We start from the raw sequence: 16,453 nt of genomic DNA on the forward strand, positions 1-16,453 counted from the left end.
CACATACCTTGTCTTTGTTAGGTAAAGTCTGAGTCCTGGTAAAAGTGTCTCCTCCGTTAATACTGATCAGTTCTGCGTCTACAGGTGGAAACGGGGCGGGGAAAACCACTACGTCACTCTTGAGTGTGTCTGAGCTGAAACACACGTCATACTGCTGAGTAGCTTTAGAGTAAGACCAACTCCCGTCAGGGTGGGTAGTGATCATGGGGGCGCTATACCTGCTGAAAGTGCCGTTTGTCCTGTGGCATCTGACTGCTATTAAAGTGACGAGGCTGAGCAGAAAGATGACGGACACCGACACAATGGCGATCAGCAGATACAGGTTCAAATCCGAGAAGCTGTCCTCCTTTACAGGCACATGTCTGAACTGAGTCTGGATTTCAGCCGTGCTTTCAACCACCACCACATCAATCGACACAGTAGCTGACAGGGAGGGTTCTCCGTTATCAGAGACCAAGACCACCAAGGGGTGAGTTTTGAGGTCATTGTCACTCATTCTCCTCCTAGTCCTGATCTCCCCGCTGCTGGTTCCGATCCTGAACAGGTTGTTTCCTTTGGGCTCAGACAGGTGATAAGAAAGCAGCGCATTGTATCCAGAGTCTGCGTCTACAGCCCTGATCTTTGCTACAAAGTATCCCGCTTCAGCAGAATAGGGGATGCTTTCACTGTTAACGGAGCCGTGCTCAGAATATGGCGCGAGAATCGTGGGACTGTTGTCATTTTCATCCAGGATTAAAACTTTAACAGTGACGTTGCTGCTGAGCGGAGGAACACCAGAGTCTGTGGCCTGAACTTTAAACTGGAACATTTTCAGCTCCTCGTAATTAAAAGACTGCAGACTGATTATGTCTCCAGTCTCTGAGTTTATGTTTAAAACAGTTGAAATCGAAAATTCTTTCGGATAGTTCTCCATTAACGAATAAGTTAATTTAGCATTTTCATTTGTGTCAGCGTCACATGCTGTCACTTTTGTGATTATGTCTCCCACTTTACTGTTCTCTTTCACGTAAATATTCATATAGCCATCTGGAAAACTCGGTGCATTATCATTAACATCAGAAATGTGCACAGTGATTACAGCAGTGCTTGAAAGAGGCGGACTGCCTTCATCGGTAGCGATTATAGTTACACTGTATTTTGATAGAGTCTCCCTGTCAAGCTGACCGTTAACTATCAGTGAGTAATAGTTTTTGTAATTTGACTTTAACTTAAATGGGACGGAATCTTTCAATTTACAAGTGGTGAGGCCATTTTGCCCCCCGTCTTTATCCGTTACAGTCACAAGTCCAACTACTGTTCCAATTTCAGCATTTTCCTTTACTGGGCTCATAAGTGAAGTTACTGAAATCTGTGGTGCATTGTCATTGACATCAACAATCTCTAACAGCACTTTAGAATAACCGCTACGAGGGGAAGCGCCTTGGTCTGTAGCGCGCACTCGTAATTCATATGCGGTGTTTTCCTCGTAATCCAGATTACCCTTCACAATGATTTCACCGCTCTCAGGAATAACAATGAACTTTTCAGGGGAATCTACATTTCCTCTTTTCATTAAAGAATACCTGACGTCTGAGTTTGAACCCTCGTCCAAATCTGTTGCATTTAATTTGAGTATTGTTGTACCTATAGGCACACTTTCACTGACGATTACTTTATGAAGCGGCTTGCTAAATGAAGGCGTGTTATCGTTAACGTCTATGACATTCACAAAAATCTGCATGGTGCCAGATCTCACAGGCTTTCCCCCATCAACGGCTGTCAATGTTAATTCAATAACGGATTGTTTCTCTCGATCTAAAGCTTTTTGCAGCACTAACTCAGCAGACAAATGGTCTCCTCCGCTACTGACATCTATGGAGAAATGCTCGTTTGGACTTAATTTGTAGGATTTCACTGAATTGCTGCCAGTGTCTGCATCCTGAGCTGCCGGGAGCGGATACCTCTCTCCCGTTGAAGACGATTCGGAGATATTAAACACATGGATTTGTTCAAGGAATGTCGGAGCGTTATCGTTGACGTCCACAATGCTGACTTCAATGCGATAAATATTCATGGGGTGGTTTAACAGTCCCTCTATATTTAAAGAACACTTTGGTAAATTAGGACAAAGCTCTTCTCGGTCTATTCTTTCGCCAACGAACAAAGCTCCTGTCCGTAAATTAGCCTCAAAATATGCCTTACTGTATCCCGATACAATCCGAAATCCTCGTTCCTCCAGTTGTTGTGTATTAATGTTCAAATCCTTCGCGATATTCCCCACTACCGTGCCTTTGTCCACCTCCTCAGAAACGGAGTAGGAAATCTGAGCTACACAGTAGCCGGATAAACAAAGAGTAATGGCGAACAACATCCATCCCCCCTCTCTGTGTTGTCGGAGACTCATTCTGTTTTATAGATATTATTCCAGGGAAATAAACGCATTTCATTCACTAATGCAGACAAATATCCGAAAGACTACCAAGCTCTCTACACGTAGATACCATCGTTCAAGACGAGGCGATTTACTAACCCGGACAGAAACGCAGAGGCTGTCTCTTGTTTCACCAACAGTGAAGGTGGAGCTTTAACTCATAATTTACATCAGTGAGTTTGTGGTCTAGGGCGACATCTAGTGTTCCTTTTATCGACAACAGTTTAATATTTAGAGATTGTTTGTATTCCCAAACACACCAGAAATGGATCACGAATATCAGATGTCATAAGATATTAACTTTCTTTGTTGCAGAAAACGTCGTGCACACTAAAAGAAGCCAGGTAAATTGGAACTACGCAATCAGAGAAGAGTTTTGTTAAGTAGAAAAGAGAAAATCTTCACATTCAGTTAAAACATTACAAGTTATACAACCAACGATTTTGCCTTTCCAGGTGAACATATTAGGTACTGTAAATTATATGGTATAAATTATGGACCAGCTGATCATTTATGGGCATGTAACTTCAAAATTTTATTTATACAAGCTTATGGTGTTGAGACTTACAAATAAGCTATTTCAGGACATGAAGCTAAACACGAAAGGCTCGCAGACAAAGAGAAATCAGCACCGCGGAGAGCGCCTTTCCCATTATGCAGCTTCAGACCATATAATTACTAGTTATTTACTGTATTAGACCAGCACTTTCATATAGTCGATTGATTAAGAAAATACTTCAGTGAGGGAAGTCATATTTGCAGCATTACCCTAATAAAAAACGTATGTAATCTACTTTTCTGTATGAATGTACGAATTTTGCATTAAACCATGTACACTGACATTACAGTATTATGCTATGTGCGGGTATCAAAATACAGACAGGGGTGGTATCCCTTGAACTGGAATTAGTGGTTGAAAGCATCTTACCTTTTCTTTGTTAGGTAAAGTCTGAGTCCTGGTAAAAGTGTCTCCCCCGTTAATACTGATCAGTTCCGCATCTACAGGTGGAAACGGTGCGGGGAAGACCACTACGTCACTCTTGAGCGTGTCTGAGCTGAAACACACGTCATACTGCTGAGTAGCTTTAGAATAAGACCAGCTCCCGTCAGGGTGGGTGGTGATCATGGGGGCGCTGTATCTGCTGAAAGTGCCGTCATTCCTGTGGCATCTGACTGCTATTAAAGTGATGAGGCTGAGCAGAAAGATGACGGACACCGACACAATGGCGATCAGCAGATACAGGTTCAAATCCGAGAAGCTGTCCTCCTTTACAGGCACATGTCTGAACTGAGTCTGGATTTCAGCTGTGCTTTCAACCACCACCACATCAATAGACACAGTAGCTGACAGGGAAGGTTCTCCGTTATCAGAGACCAAGACCACCAAGGGGTGAGTTTTGAGGTCATTGTCACTCATTCTCCTCCTAGTCCTGATCTCCCCGGTGCTGGTTCCGATCCTGAACAGGTTGTTTCCTTTGGGCTCAGACAGGTGATAAGAGAGCAGCGCATTGTATCCAGAGTCTGCGTCTACAGCCCTGATCTTTGCCACAAAGTATCCCGCTTCAGCAGAATAGGGGATGCTCTCACTGTTAACGGAGCCATGCTCAGAATATGGTGCCAAAATCGTGGGACTGTTGTCATTTTCATCCAGGATTAAAACGTTTACAGTGACGTTGCTGCTGAGCGGAGGAACACCAGAGTCTGTGGCCTGAACTTTAAACTGAAAACTTTTTAACTCCTCATAGTTAAAAGACTGCAGACTGATTATGTCTCCAGTCTCTGCGTTAATGTTTACCATTGTAGACACCGGCACTGATTTACTGTTACTCTCTAAAAATGAATATCTCACCTGACTATTCCTTTCAGTGTCCGCATCATGTGCAGTTACCCTTTTAATAATCTCCCCAACTTTACTGTTTTCTTTGACGTAGACATTAACAGCCGATTCTGAGAAATTAGGCGAATTGTCGTTTATATCAGAAACGCGAATAGTAATCACAGTTGTGTTCACTAAGGGCGGCCTCCCTTCATCGGTCGCTGAAACTGTAACGTTGTATTGGGAGGTAATTTCTCTGTCAATGACCCCATCAACGACTAAAGAATAATAGTTTTTGTAGTTGGTTTCTAGTTTAAAGGGAACATCATTTTTTACTTTACATTTAATTTCACCATTCTTACCTCCATCGCGGTCGAGTACGGATACAAGTGCTATCGCAGTACCTACACCTGCGTCCTCCTTTACGCTGCTGAGGAGTGATGTCACTGTTATCGCCGGAGCGTTGTCATTTACGTCTATTACTTCAACCAGCACCTTACAGTGAGCAGACATCGGTGGCTGGGCCTTATCGTTAGCTTCTGCGCGGATCTCAAACGCTGTATATTCCTCATAATCAACATTAGCTTTGACTGTGATCACCCCCATTACAGGATCAATGTGAAAAATCTCTAATATACGATCCTGCCCTTTACTTCTCAAAGAATACATTATCTCACCGTTTGTTCCCTGATCTGCGTCTGTTGCATTTAGCGTAATCACATTTGTCCCGATTGGTGTATTCTCGAATAAACGAGTTTTGTACAAGGGGGTACTAAACACTGGTGGGTTATCGTTTATATCTAAAACATGTATAATAACTAGTGACGTGCCAGATCTGGATGGAGTCCCTCCATCTACAGCAATCACTGTGAGATTTATCACAGGCTGCTTCTCTCTGTCCAGCGTTTTCTGTAAGACTAGTTCGGCATAGACGCTTTCTCCGCCTTTGATTGTAGCGAGAGAAAAATATTCATTCGGCGTCAGCTTAAAAGCGTTAACCATATTCTTCCCCACATCTGCATCAATAGGCTCAGACAAAGCGAATTTCATCCCAGGCAGAGTATTCTCTGCTATGTCTATAATCTGAGACCTTTCCGTGAATAACGGGTCGTTGTCGTTGACATCTAGAATATTTATTTCTACGCGATAGAGCTTTAAAGGATTGTTTATCACAGCTTCTACATTGACTGTGCATTTTAGGGTCTTCGCACAGAGCTCCTCTCTGTCTACTCTCTCATTAACATAGAGAGCACCGGTTTTTAGATTTACCTCGAAATATTTTCTTTTAGAGCCGCTGATAATCTGAAACATGCGAGATTCCAATTCCTGAAGGCTGAGATTTAAATCCTTAGCGATATTTCCCACAGAAGTCCCCACATCCACTTCCTCAAACACGGAATAGGAGAGCTGCACAGATTGCGCTTCCCAACAACACTCCAGCAGCACAAGCACCAGATATGAAACAATAGACATCCTCATTGGTACATGCATAAATCCACAACGTAATTGAAACGCAGATCCCAACAAGGTCACCTTTTCACAATTTCTATAGTTACTAAAAATACACTTTCAGATATGCGCTAAATTATAGTGTACACGTACATGTACAAAATAATATATACACCCTCGGTCCTTTCGCACCGTCTTTGCCGTTTTTGTCAAAAAGCCCGGAGAGCCACATCCTCTTGTACTACTGGGAGGAGCACGACACTACAACACAGAAATCTCAGTGTCACAGTCTGCGGTGCCACCACGTGGACATCTGCCACAACTGTCACAATATCTCTTTCATAAATAGTCAACGGATGTTTGAAAGCGATTCTTAGTATTTCACCTTCGTTTTTACTGTTGGTAAAATGCATCTGAAATGTTACTAAATTAATTTAATACTATATGTAAATTAAATTCATAAGTTGATTGATTTCGTCTGATAATGAACAGAAGAAAAAACACATATACACACCACCGAATCCACACTGTTTATGTATAAAACGAAAATAAAACAGAAAATATAAAATGTTCTCCAAACTGTACTTAATATACTAGTTAATTTCTGTAATGAAATAACACAACTGGAAATGTTAAATACCGCTTTAACAGGTTCAGCCTGGGTCCTTGTAAGTGTCTCCGTGAAGTACAGGTGCAAATTTCTTTATGCTACGGTTGACCTAAAAGCTTCACAAAAGAAAGTTTACCCTTACCTTCTCTTTGTTAGGTAAAGTCTGAGTCTTGGTAAAAGTGTCACCTCCGTTAATACTGATCAGTTCTGCATCTACAGGCGGAAACGGGGCGGGGAAGACCACCACGTCACTCTTGAGCGTGTCTGAGCTGAAACACACGTCATACTGCTGAGTAGCTTTAGAGTAAGACCAGCTCCCGTCAGGGTGGGTGGTGATCATGGGGGCGCTGTACCTGCTGAAAGTACCGTCTGTCCTATGGCATCTGACTGCTATTAAAGTGATGAGGCTGAGCAGAAAGATGACGGACACCGACACAATGGCGATCAGCAGATACAGGTTCAAATCCGAGAAGCTGTCCTCCTTTACAGGCACATGTCTGAGCTGAGTCTGGATTTCAGCCGTGCTTTCAACCACCACCACATCAATCGACACAGTAGCTGACAGGGAGGGTTCTCCGTTATCAGAGACCAAGACCACCAAGGGGTGAGTTTTGAGGTCATTGTCACTCATTCTCCTCTTAGTCCTGATCTCCCCGGTGCTGGTTCCGATCCTGAACAGGTTGTTTCCTTTGGGCTCAGACAGGTGATAAGAGAGCAGCGCATTGTATCCAGAGTCTGCGTCTACAGCCCTGATCTTTGCCACAAAGTATCCCGCTTCAGCAGAATAGGGGATGCTCTCACTGTTAACGGAGCCATGCTCAGAGTAAGGGGCGAGAATTGTTGGATTATTATCATTTTCATCCAGGATTAAAATGTTGACAGTGACGTTGCTGCTAAGCGGAGGAACACCAGAGTCTGTGGCCTGAACTTTAAAGTGGAAAGTTTTTAACTCCTCGTAGTTAAACGACTGCAGGCTGACTATATCTCCTGTCTCTGAATTAACAGTTACCATTGAAACCATTTGCGTGGTCTTGGAAGAGCTGCTAATTAAATGATACATTGATTTTGCGTTTTCATTTAAATCCAGATCTGTCGTTGTCAGTTTGTGAATAGTAGTTCCAATCGGACTATTCTCTTTCACATACAGAGTAATTGGAGAGTTCGGGAATTTAGGAGGGTTGTCATTTACATCAGAAACGTGAATAGTGATAACAGTTGTGCTGGACAGAGAGGGCGTCCCTTCATCTGTAGCTACAATATATATATCATATCGGGAACCAGTCTCTCTGTCAAGAAGCCCGTCCACTAGCAAAGAATAATAGTTTTTATAGTTGGATTTTAATTTAAATGGCACAGAACCTGTTATCTTACAGTTTGTGAGGCCATTTTTACCCCCGTCTTGATCAGTGATAGTCACCATAGCAACAGCTGTGCCTATTTCAGCGTCCTCTTTCACTGAACTCATGATTGAAGACACTGAGATTTCTGGAGCATTGTCATTAACGTCAATGACTTCAACTAAAACTTTGCCATGTGCACTGCGAGGAGGAGTTCCTCTGTCTCGGGCTTGAACGCGGATCTCAAATGCCTGGTTTTCCTCATAATCAATATTTCCTCGCACAGTAATTTCCCCAGTAATATTATTCAGGGAAAATTTGTCATCAGGGTTTAAACGTCCTCTTTCTGTAAATGTGTACACAACCTGACCATTAATACCATCATCTAAGTCACTCGCAGTGAGTGTTAGTAACGGTGTGCCAATATTTGCATTTTCAATTACTTGGACTTTGTAGAGAGATTTACTGAACACGGGTGAATTATCGTTCACATCCAGAACATTAACTTGTATTTGCAAAGTCCCCGTTTTGGGAGATTTTCCTCCGTCTATCGCAGTCAGAGTGAGCTCAATAACAGCTTGTTTTTCTCGATCTAAGGCTTTCTGCAGCACCAACTCAGCAGACACACTCTGGTCGCCAGTACTCTGTATATCTAAAGAGAAATAATCATTCGCGTTCAATTTATAAGTCTTCACTGAGTTAGCGCCAACATCTGCGTCATGCGCTATCGGCAATGGATGCCTTTCTCCGACATATGAGGACTCATACATATCAATTGTAGATATATCTTCTTGAAAAGACGGGGCATTGTCATTAATATCATTGATTACAACTTCAATTCGATGAAGACTGCGAGGGTTACTCAATATGGCCTCGATATTTAAAGAGCACTTTACCGTATTAGGACATAGCTCCTCCCGATCTATTCTCTCGCTAACGAAAAGTACTCCAGATTCAAGATTGATATCAAAATACGGGTTTTTATACCCAGATGTAATCTGAAGACCCGCTGACTGAAGCTGCTGCACACTAAGATTTAAATCCTTCGCTAGATTTCCCACCGCAGAGCCTTTGTCCACCTCCTCAAAAATGGAATAGGATATCTGAGCCACGGACCATTCACAGAGACAAAGAAGGCTGAACAACAGACTCCAAATATTATCCCATTGTCTTCGAGCAGCCATCGCTGTTTGTACAAAAGTATGAAATCCTGATTTATACTTCCTGGAAAGAAACGCCAAATATGAAAAATATCCCTTCATGTATCCACTCTCGCCAAGGATCCTCACTCATTAGGGCCTTGATCGTCTGTGCGCTTCTTTCACAAAGCAATGCCAGATGGTGACGTTTCATCTTTTCGTCATTAAATGAGGAGGAGTTTCTAAACGCCAACGACTATATTTTTTGCATGGTCTCTAGCGGCATCTTGTGACATTTCTGTATTCGGTTACATGGCCCGAAATATAAGATGTTTTTTTTTAATATAAGGTATAACCGAATTAAAATCCATGCAGAATAATCCACAAGTTACGTTTTTTTTGGATGACATATACAGTTTAATAAATTCGTTTGCATTATTAATGATCTTTTTTTAAAATTATTATTCATCTTTATTTTTGTACACCGCCCAATATTCAGCACAACGGACAGCACCAGACTATAACGACACAAAACAGAAGAAAGCTGCTGCCAGCACCATGGACAGCGGTTCAGTGCACTTTCAATGCATGCGGTTCAACTGCTAAACATAATTAGTACCCAATTTACCAAAATACAGCTATTAAACCATATGCCACTAATCTCTATGTGGTCGTAAGCCAATAAAAATCTTAGGATGCCCTTTAAAAGTTGTAAACGTTCTTAAGAACAATTTACCGACTTACTCTGACACGTTTTTGATATTTATACGGTGGCCCTGAGAGGCCAAACGGACTGCAACTTAAGAAAACAGGAAAAACGGCAACGGAAATAGGAAAAAAAAACCCAAAACAGAAATAGGAAAAACGACAACAGAAATAGGAAAAAAGAAAACACAAATAGGAAAAAACAGATTTCCAAAAGCACAAGGGAAGTGTTTCTGGGGAGACAATAACCCGACGGACCAGTTGCAGGAACCAAAATATACTAAGAATTGCGCTGGGAGACACTTAAAAGAAGTGGAGGATCTATCGGTTTTGTGAGGAAAGAAAAGATAAGAGGTAAGTGTGTTAGCCTAACTATTAGCCTAAAAATCTGTCATCAGTACTATAGGAATAATGATAAAACACACCTAGCTTGTTTTGGGTTCCTCCAACTGGACCGTCGGGTTCTTGTCTCCCCAGAAACACTTCCCTTGTGCTTTTGGAAATCTGTCTTTTCCTATTTCCGTTGTCATTTTTCCTATTTCCGTTGTGTTTGTGTGCTTTTGCAGTGTTTTTCTTTTTGCTGGTGTTTTCTTAAGTTGCAGTCCGTTTGGCCTCTCAGGGCCACCGTATATTTAACACATATTTAACACATCTATTAATTCATTATCCGACATTCAATGATGTACAAAAATCTCACTTATTCAGAGCAGCATTTCCTTACCTTCTCTTTGTTAGGTAAAGTCTGAGTCCTGGTAAAAGTGTCTCCTCCGTTAATACTGATCAGTTCTGCATCTACAGGTGGAAAAGGGCCTGGGAAAACCACTACGTCACTCTTGAGTGTGTCTGAGCTGAAACACACATCATACTGCTGAGTAGCTTTAGAATAAGACCAGCTCCCGTCAGGGTGGGTGGTGATCATGGGGGCGCTGTACCTGCTGAAAGTGCCGTCTGTCCTATGGCATCTCACTGCTATTAAAGTGATGAGGCTGAGCAGAAAGATGACGGACACCGACACAATGGCGATCAGCAGATACAGGTTCAAATCCGAGAAGCTGTCCTCCTTTAAAGGCACATGTCTGAACTGAGTCTGGATTTCAGCTGTGCTTTCAACCACCACCACATCAATCGACACAGTAGCTGACAGGGAGGGTTCTCCATTATCAGAGACCAAGACCACCAAGGGGTGGGTTTTGAGGTCATTGTCACTCATTCTCCTCCTAGTCCTGATCTCCCCGGTGCTGGTTCCGATCCTGAACAGGTTGTTTCCTTTGGGCTCAGACAGGTAATAAGAAAGCAGCGCATTGTATCCAGAGTCTGCGTCTACAGCCCTGATCTTTGCCACAAAGTATCCCGCTTCAGCAGAATAGGGGATGCTCTCACTGTTAATGGAGCCGTGCTCAGAGTAAGGAGCGAGAATTGTTGGATTATTGTCATTTTCATCCAGAATTAAAATGTTGACAGTGACATTGCTGCTGAGCGGAGGAACACCAGAGTCTGTGGCCTGAACTTTAAATTGAAACATTTTCAGCTCCTCATAGTTAAAAGACTGCAGGCTGATTATGTCTCCAGTTTCTGAGTTGATGTTTACCATTGTGGGGAGAGGAAGTGATTTACTATTACTATCTAATAGTGAATAGCTCACCTGACCATTGTTGCTAATGTCAATATCGACTGCAGTCACCCTTTTTATAACTGTTCCTACCTTGCTGTTTTCTTTCACAAAAACATTTATTAAAGACTGTGAAAAATGTGGCGCGTTGTCATTAATATCAGAAAGGTAAACAGTGATAACACTAGTGTTAGAAAGTGGTGGGCTCCCTTCATCCGTAGCTGAAATTGTGACATTGTACTGAGGGGTCTCCTCTCTGTCTAGATGTCCGTCAACAACTAAAGAGTAATAATTTTTGTAATTTGTCTCCAGTTTGAACGGAACTTTATTTAAGATTACACATTCAACTTCACCGTTTTTACCACTATCTGTATCTAGAACTGAAACAAGTGCAATAGCAGTGCCTATTTCAGCGTCCTCATTCACTGCATTTAGAAGTGACGTCACTTTGATTTCAGGAGCGTTGTCATTTAAGTCTATTACTTCAACCAGCACCTTACTATGGGCTGCCATGGGAGGCTGGCCTTTGTCTCTAGCCTCTGCTCGGATCTCGAAAGCTTTTCTTTCTTCATAGTCGATTTTGGCTTTGACTGAAATAACCCCTGTCTCAGGGTCAATTTCGAAAATATCCAAAATATGATCCTGATCCTTACTTCGTAAGGAGTACACTATTTCACCATTTGTTCCTTCATCAGCGTCAGTCGCATTTAAGGTGAAGATCGTAGTGCCAATCGGGCTATTTTCGAGTGTTTTAATTTTGTAAAGACTACTACTGAACACTGGTGCGTTATCATTACTGTCTAACACACTTACTTCAATTTCTGATGTCCCCGTGTTTGGTGGAGACCCTCCGTCTATTGCAGTTAACAAAAGTTGTATACTTGCTTGTTTCTCACGATCCAGGGCTTTCTGCAGCACTAACTCCGGAGATATGCTCTTTCCTCTTTTATGTGTGGCAAGACTGAAATATTCATTAGTACTCAGCTTATATACACTAACACTGTTTTTACCCACGTCAGCGTCGCTTGCCTCCGATAGCGCAAATCTAAACCCAGGCAGTGTGTTCTCTGCAATTTCCAGTATTTGAGATTTCGTGTTAAAGGATGGAGAGTGGTCGTTCACATCTCTAATTTCTATCTCCACGCGGTAAAGCTTTAACGGATTGTTTATCACAGCCTCTACGGTAACCGTGCATTTGGGCTCATCTGTACAAACCTCCTCTCGATCTATCCTCTCACTGACATACAGAAATCCGGTCTTTAGATTTATCTCAAAGTATTTCTTTTTAGATGCAACAATCTGAAACGAACGGGAGACCAACTCCTGCACGTTAAGGTTTAGATCCTTTGCAATATTTCCGACATTAGTCCCCGGATTCACCTCCTCTGAGACGGAATAGGAGAGCTGTGCAGCCGCCGCTTCCCAATAATAAGCCAAGAGCATAATCAAAAGAAATGTGACAATAGCGCTTCTTCTCGTCGTTAAATGCATACTTCCGCCGGAATACAGCAAATAATGTATCCACAAATCCGTTCCCAGTGGTAGATGATAGGATGTTACAAAAATCAAGGCGATTGTGATATTTTTAAAGAGAAATGCTCCATTATGCCGCTCCTTCCCTTCCCTCGTCCCTTTGTGATGAAAACCACAGCTATTCCGCTTTTACACTGGGAGGAGCGTCCACCTTTCTGTGCCACGGTCTACAGCGTCGCTACGTGGTAATATGAAGAAACTACACACATTGGTAAGGACTAAATTATTCCTGTTCACTCAGACACGCCCACAATCACATAATTCCAAAATACTGTGAGTTATTTAAAAGATTTTTATACGTACGTTAATAAAATAACGCTGTATTTGAAGTTACGCCATCACCGACACTGGCATTGTAGTATTTATTGTCGCATTTCTTTGTTGAATCATCCAAACAATATATATTCAGTAAGGTCAGTATTCTCATTCAGGTGAAACACCGCAAGTTTTACATTTCAAATCACCAAGCAGTATTGCAGGTGCTAAAGTTTGCACTCCATTTTCAAAGTAAGACAGATAATCAGGTTTCAAATCTCAAATTATTAATTGTATTCATCTGAAATGACAAAGCAAGAAATCCAGTTTTTCTTTACACTTAGTCGTTTGCAATTAGGCTTACAGACTTATAGTAAGTAAACTTAAAAACTGCCAAAATTAAAACAAAACAAAACAAAAAATACCCCCCCCCCCCCCCCCCCCCAAAAAAAACCCCCAAAACAAAACAGACACTGTTACCTGGATTTGTTGTCAAGAAAAAGACAATAACTCCCTACAGCTACGGATATGTCATGGGGCAAGTTTTGTAAACTTTTTTAGTACCATAGACAGCGACAGCAAAATATGCAGTCAAAAGAAAGGACATCGCAAAAGTCTAAACTACAGCCACAGCGACGTTTTATTGTAACTTAAACCAGCCTACTACAAAGAGAATATTTTGTAGTACAGTCTGTAAAGTTTTATTTCACTGTTAATTATCATAATAATTGGAGGGGAATAATAATAATAATAATACTAAAACGTAAATTAGCCATTGGCCTTACCTTCTCTTTGTTAGGTAAAGTCTGAGTCCTGGTAAAAGTGTCTCCACCGTTAATACTGATTAGTTCTGCATCTACAGGTGGAAACGGGGCGGGGAAAACCACTACGTCACTCTTGAGCGTGTCTGAGCTGAAACACACGTCATACTGCTGAGTAGCTTTAGAGTAAGACCAGCTCCCGTCAGGGTGGGTGGTGATCATGGGGGCGCTGTACCTGCTGAAAGTGCCGTCATTCCTGTGGCATCTGACTGCTATTAAAGTGATGAGGCTGAGCAGAAAGATGACGGACACCGACACAATGGCGATCAGCAGATACAGGTTCAAATCTGAGAAGCTGTCCTCCTTTACAGGCACATGTCTGAACTGAGTCTGGATTTCAGCTGTGCTTTCAACCACCACCACATCAATCGACACAGTAGCTGACAGGGAGGGTTCTCCGTTATCAGAGACCAAGACCACCAAGGGGTGAGTTTTGAGGTCATTGTCACTCATTCTCCTCTTAGTCCTGATCTCCCCGGTGCTGGTTCCGATCCTGAACAGGTTGTTTCCTTTGGGCTCAGACAGGTGATAAGAGAGCAGCGCATTGTATCCAGAGTCCGCGTCTACAGCCCTGATCTTTGCCACAAAGTATCCCGCTTCAGCAGAATAGGGGATGCTCTCACTGTTAACGGAGCCGTGCTGAGAGTAAGGAGCGAGAATTGTTGGATTATTATCATTTGCATCCAGAATTAAGACCTTAACAGTCACGTTGCTGCTGAGCGGAGGAACACCAGAGTCTGTGGCCTGAACTTTAAATTGAAACATTTTCAACTCCTCGTAGTTAAAAGGTTGTAGAGTGACTATGCCTCCAGTTTCTGAGTTAATGCTGATCATTGTAGAGAGCGGCCCTGCGTTATCACTGACTAATGAATATCTCACCTGCCCGTTTTCGCCAGCGTCAGCGTCAGTTGCACATACTGTTTTTAAAACAGTCCCGACAGGACTGTTTTCTGCCACATATATATTAATTACGGTATCTCCAAACAAAGGTGCGTTATCATTTACATCAGAAACCTGAATAGTAACTACACTGGTGCTAGAGAGAGGGGGGCTGCCTTCATCAGTAGCTTTAATAGTGATATTGTAGTGCGACATAAGTTCCCTGTCTAGAACGCCACCAATGACTAAAGAATAATAATTTTTATAATTTGTCTCCAATTTAAAGGGGACCGAATTCAATATCTCGCATTTGACTTCACCGTTTTTGCCCCCGTCTTCGTCGAGAACCGAAACAAGTGCAATAGCAGTGCCACTTTCAGCGTCCTCCTTAACTGTACTGAGCAGTGACGTCACGGTGATGTCGGGGGCATTGTCATTTAGATCCACCACCTCTACGAGTACTTTACATTGTGCTGTTAGCGGAGGTTGGCCTTTGTCCGTAGCCTGCACACGGATTTCAAAAGCAGGGTTTGCTTCAAAGTCAATAGTTCCTTTAACTGTTATTATTCCTGTTTGGAAATCAATTTCAAAGATTTCTAATACACGATCCTGATCTTTCGAATTAAGTAAATATACGATGTCTTTGTTTGCACCCTCGTCAGCATCAGTTGCAGTCACTGTTACTACTGTAGTGCCTGATGGTGCATTTTCTTTTATACTTGTTTTATACAGTGATTTTTTAAAAGTTGGGATATTATCATTTATATCCAACACATTAATTATGATCTCTGACGTGCCTGATTTAATAGGTGTCCCTCCATCTATAGCCGTCAGTGTGAGTTTAATTACAGCCTGCTTTTCTCGGTCTAACGCTCTCTGAAGAACTATCTCTGCTGAAACACTGTCCCCTTTGTGCACCGCTAAAGAAAAATGTTCATTCTGGTTCAGCTTGTAAGTGTTAACACCATTTTTCCCCACATCGGCGTCGTAAGCCGACAGCACGGGGAACGTAGCTCCCGGCAACACGCTCTCTGCAATGTCTATAGTTTGAGATTTGGCACTGAAAGACGGGGGGTTATCGTTTACGTCAAGAATATTGACTTCAATACGGTAAAGTTTCAGCGGATTGTTTATCACAGCCTCCACGTTTATTGTGCATTTTGTAGCTTTAGCGCAGAGCTCTTCCCTGTCTATTCTCTCACTCACGTAGAGAAAACCTGTCTTCAAATTTACATCGAAATGCTTCCTTTTTGATCCAGTAACAATCTGAAACATACGTGACTCCAGATCCTGTACATTTAGGTTCAGATCCTTGGCGAGATTTCCAACGGAAGTCCCCAGGTTCACCTCCTCAGACACGGAATATGAGAGCTGAGTGGATACCACTCCCCAGTTATACTCCAAGACAACAAGCATTAGATATATCCCGAAGGACGCCTTTCTTCTCGGCAGATGCATAATTCCATACAACATAGATCCTTATGTCGATCTGTTTTTCGCTTTTTGGCGGCGAAATGTATTTTGTGAGACTAAAGTAAATGCCAGTGCATTTTTCTCAAGCCTCCCCACTTCGTCCTGCCTCTCATTCTAACAAAGCACAGACAAAATTATCCTTCTATTGTGGGAGGGGCCTTCAACCATCAGCGATCAGCCGGCGGTATTACGGTCTAGACTGTCTCCCCATGGTCATTTTAAGTAACTACAGTTAAGGAATGAATGCAATCAAATCCTGCTGTTGTGTTATAAATAATAAGACTTGTTCTTAATCGAGTCACTCACACCTTCTTCCTTTATATCGTGAGATCCTAATAGTACAGTATAATGTAATCGCCACATATTTCAGAACCATGGAGACAGTATCATTATGTTGATGCAGGCAGTCATTAGACC

At 42.2% G+C, this 16,453-nt stretch overlaps 1 protein-coding gene across 29 annotated transcripts in view; it reads right to left on the minus strand.

Moving 5' to 3' along the window:
• Nucleotides 1–16,453, minus strand: part of LOC134644677 (protocadherin alpha-C2-like) — a 199,885-nt gene that overhangs the window by 55,063 nt on the left and 128,369 nt on the right. Inside the window, exon 1 of one of the 29 annotated variants that reach the window (XM_063497792.1) lies at nucleotides 10,188–12,701. The exons of 25 other annotated variants lie outside the window; for them this stretch is intronic. In XM_063497792.1, coding sequence (XP_063353862.1) covers nucleotides 10,188–12,566 — 2,379 coding nt within the window. In that variant the 5' untranslated portion in view covers nucleotides 12,567–12,701. Of the gene's footprint in view, nucleotides 1–7; nucleotides 2,532–3,338; nucleotides 5,979–6,427; nucleotides 9,048–10,187; nucleotides 12,702–16,453 lie in introns of those variants that run through there. 3 more of the 29 variants (XM_063497743.1, XM_063497766.1, XM_063497800.1) reach the window with 3 other exon arrangements.

Source organism: Pelmatolapia mariae, linkage group LG2 (genome assembly GCF_036321145.2).
Source record: "Pelmatolapia mariae isolate MD_Pm_ZW linkage group LG2, Pm_UMD_F_2, whole genome shotgun sequence".
In the NCBI taxonomy this organism is placed as follows: Eukaryota; Metazoa; Chordata; class Actinopteri; order Cichliformes; family Cichlidae; genus Pelmatolapia; species Pelmatolapia mariae.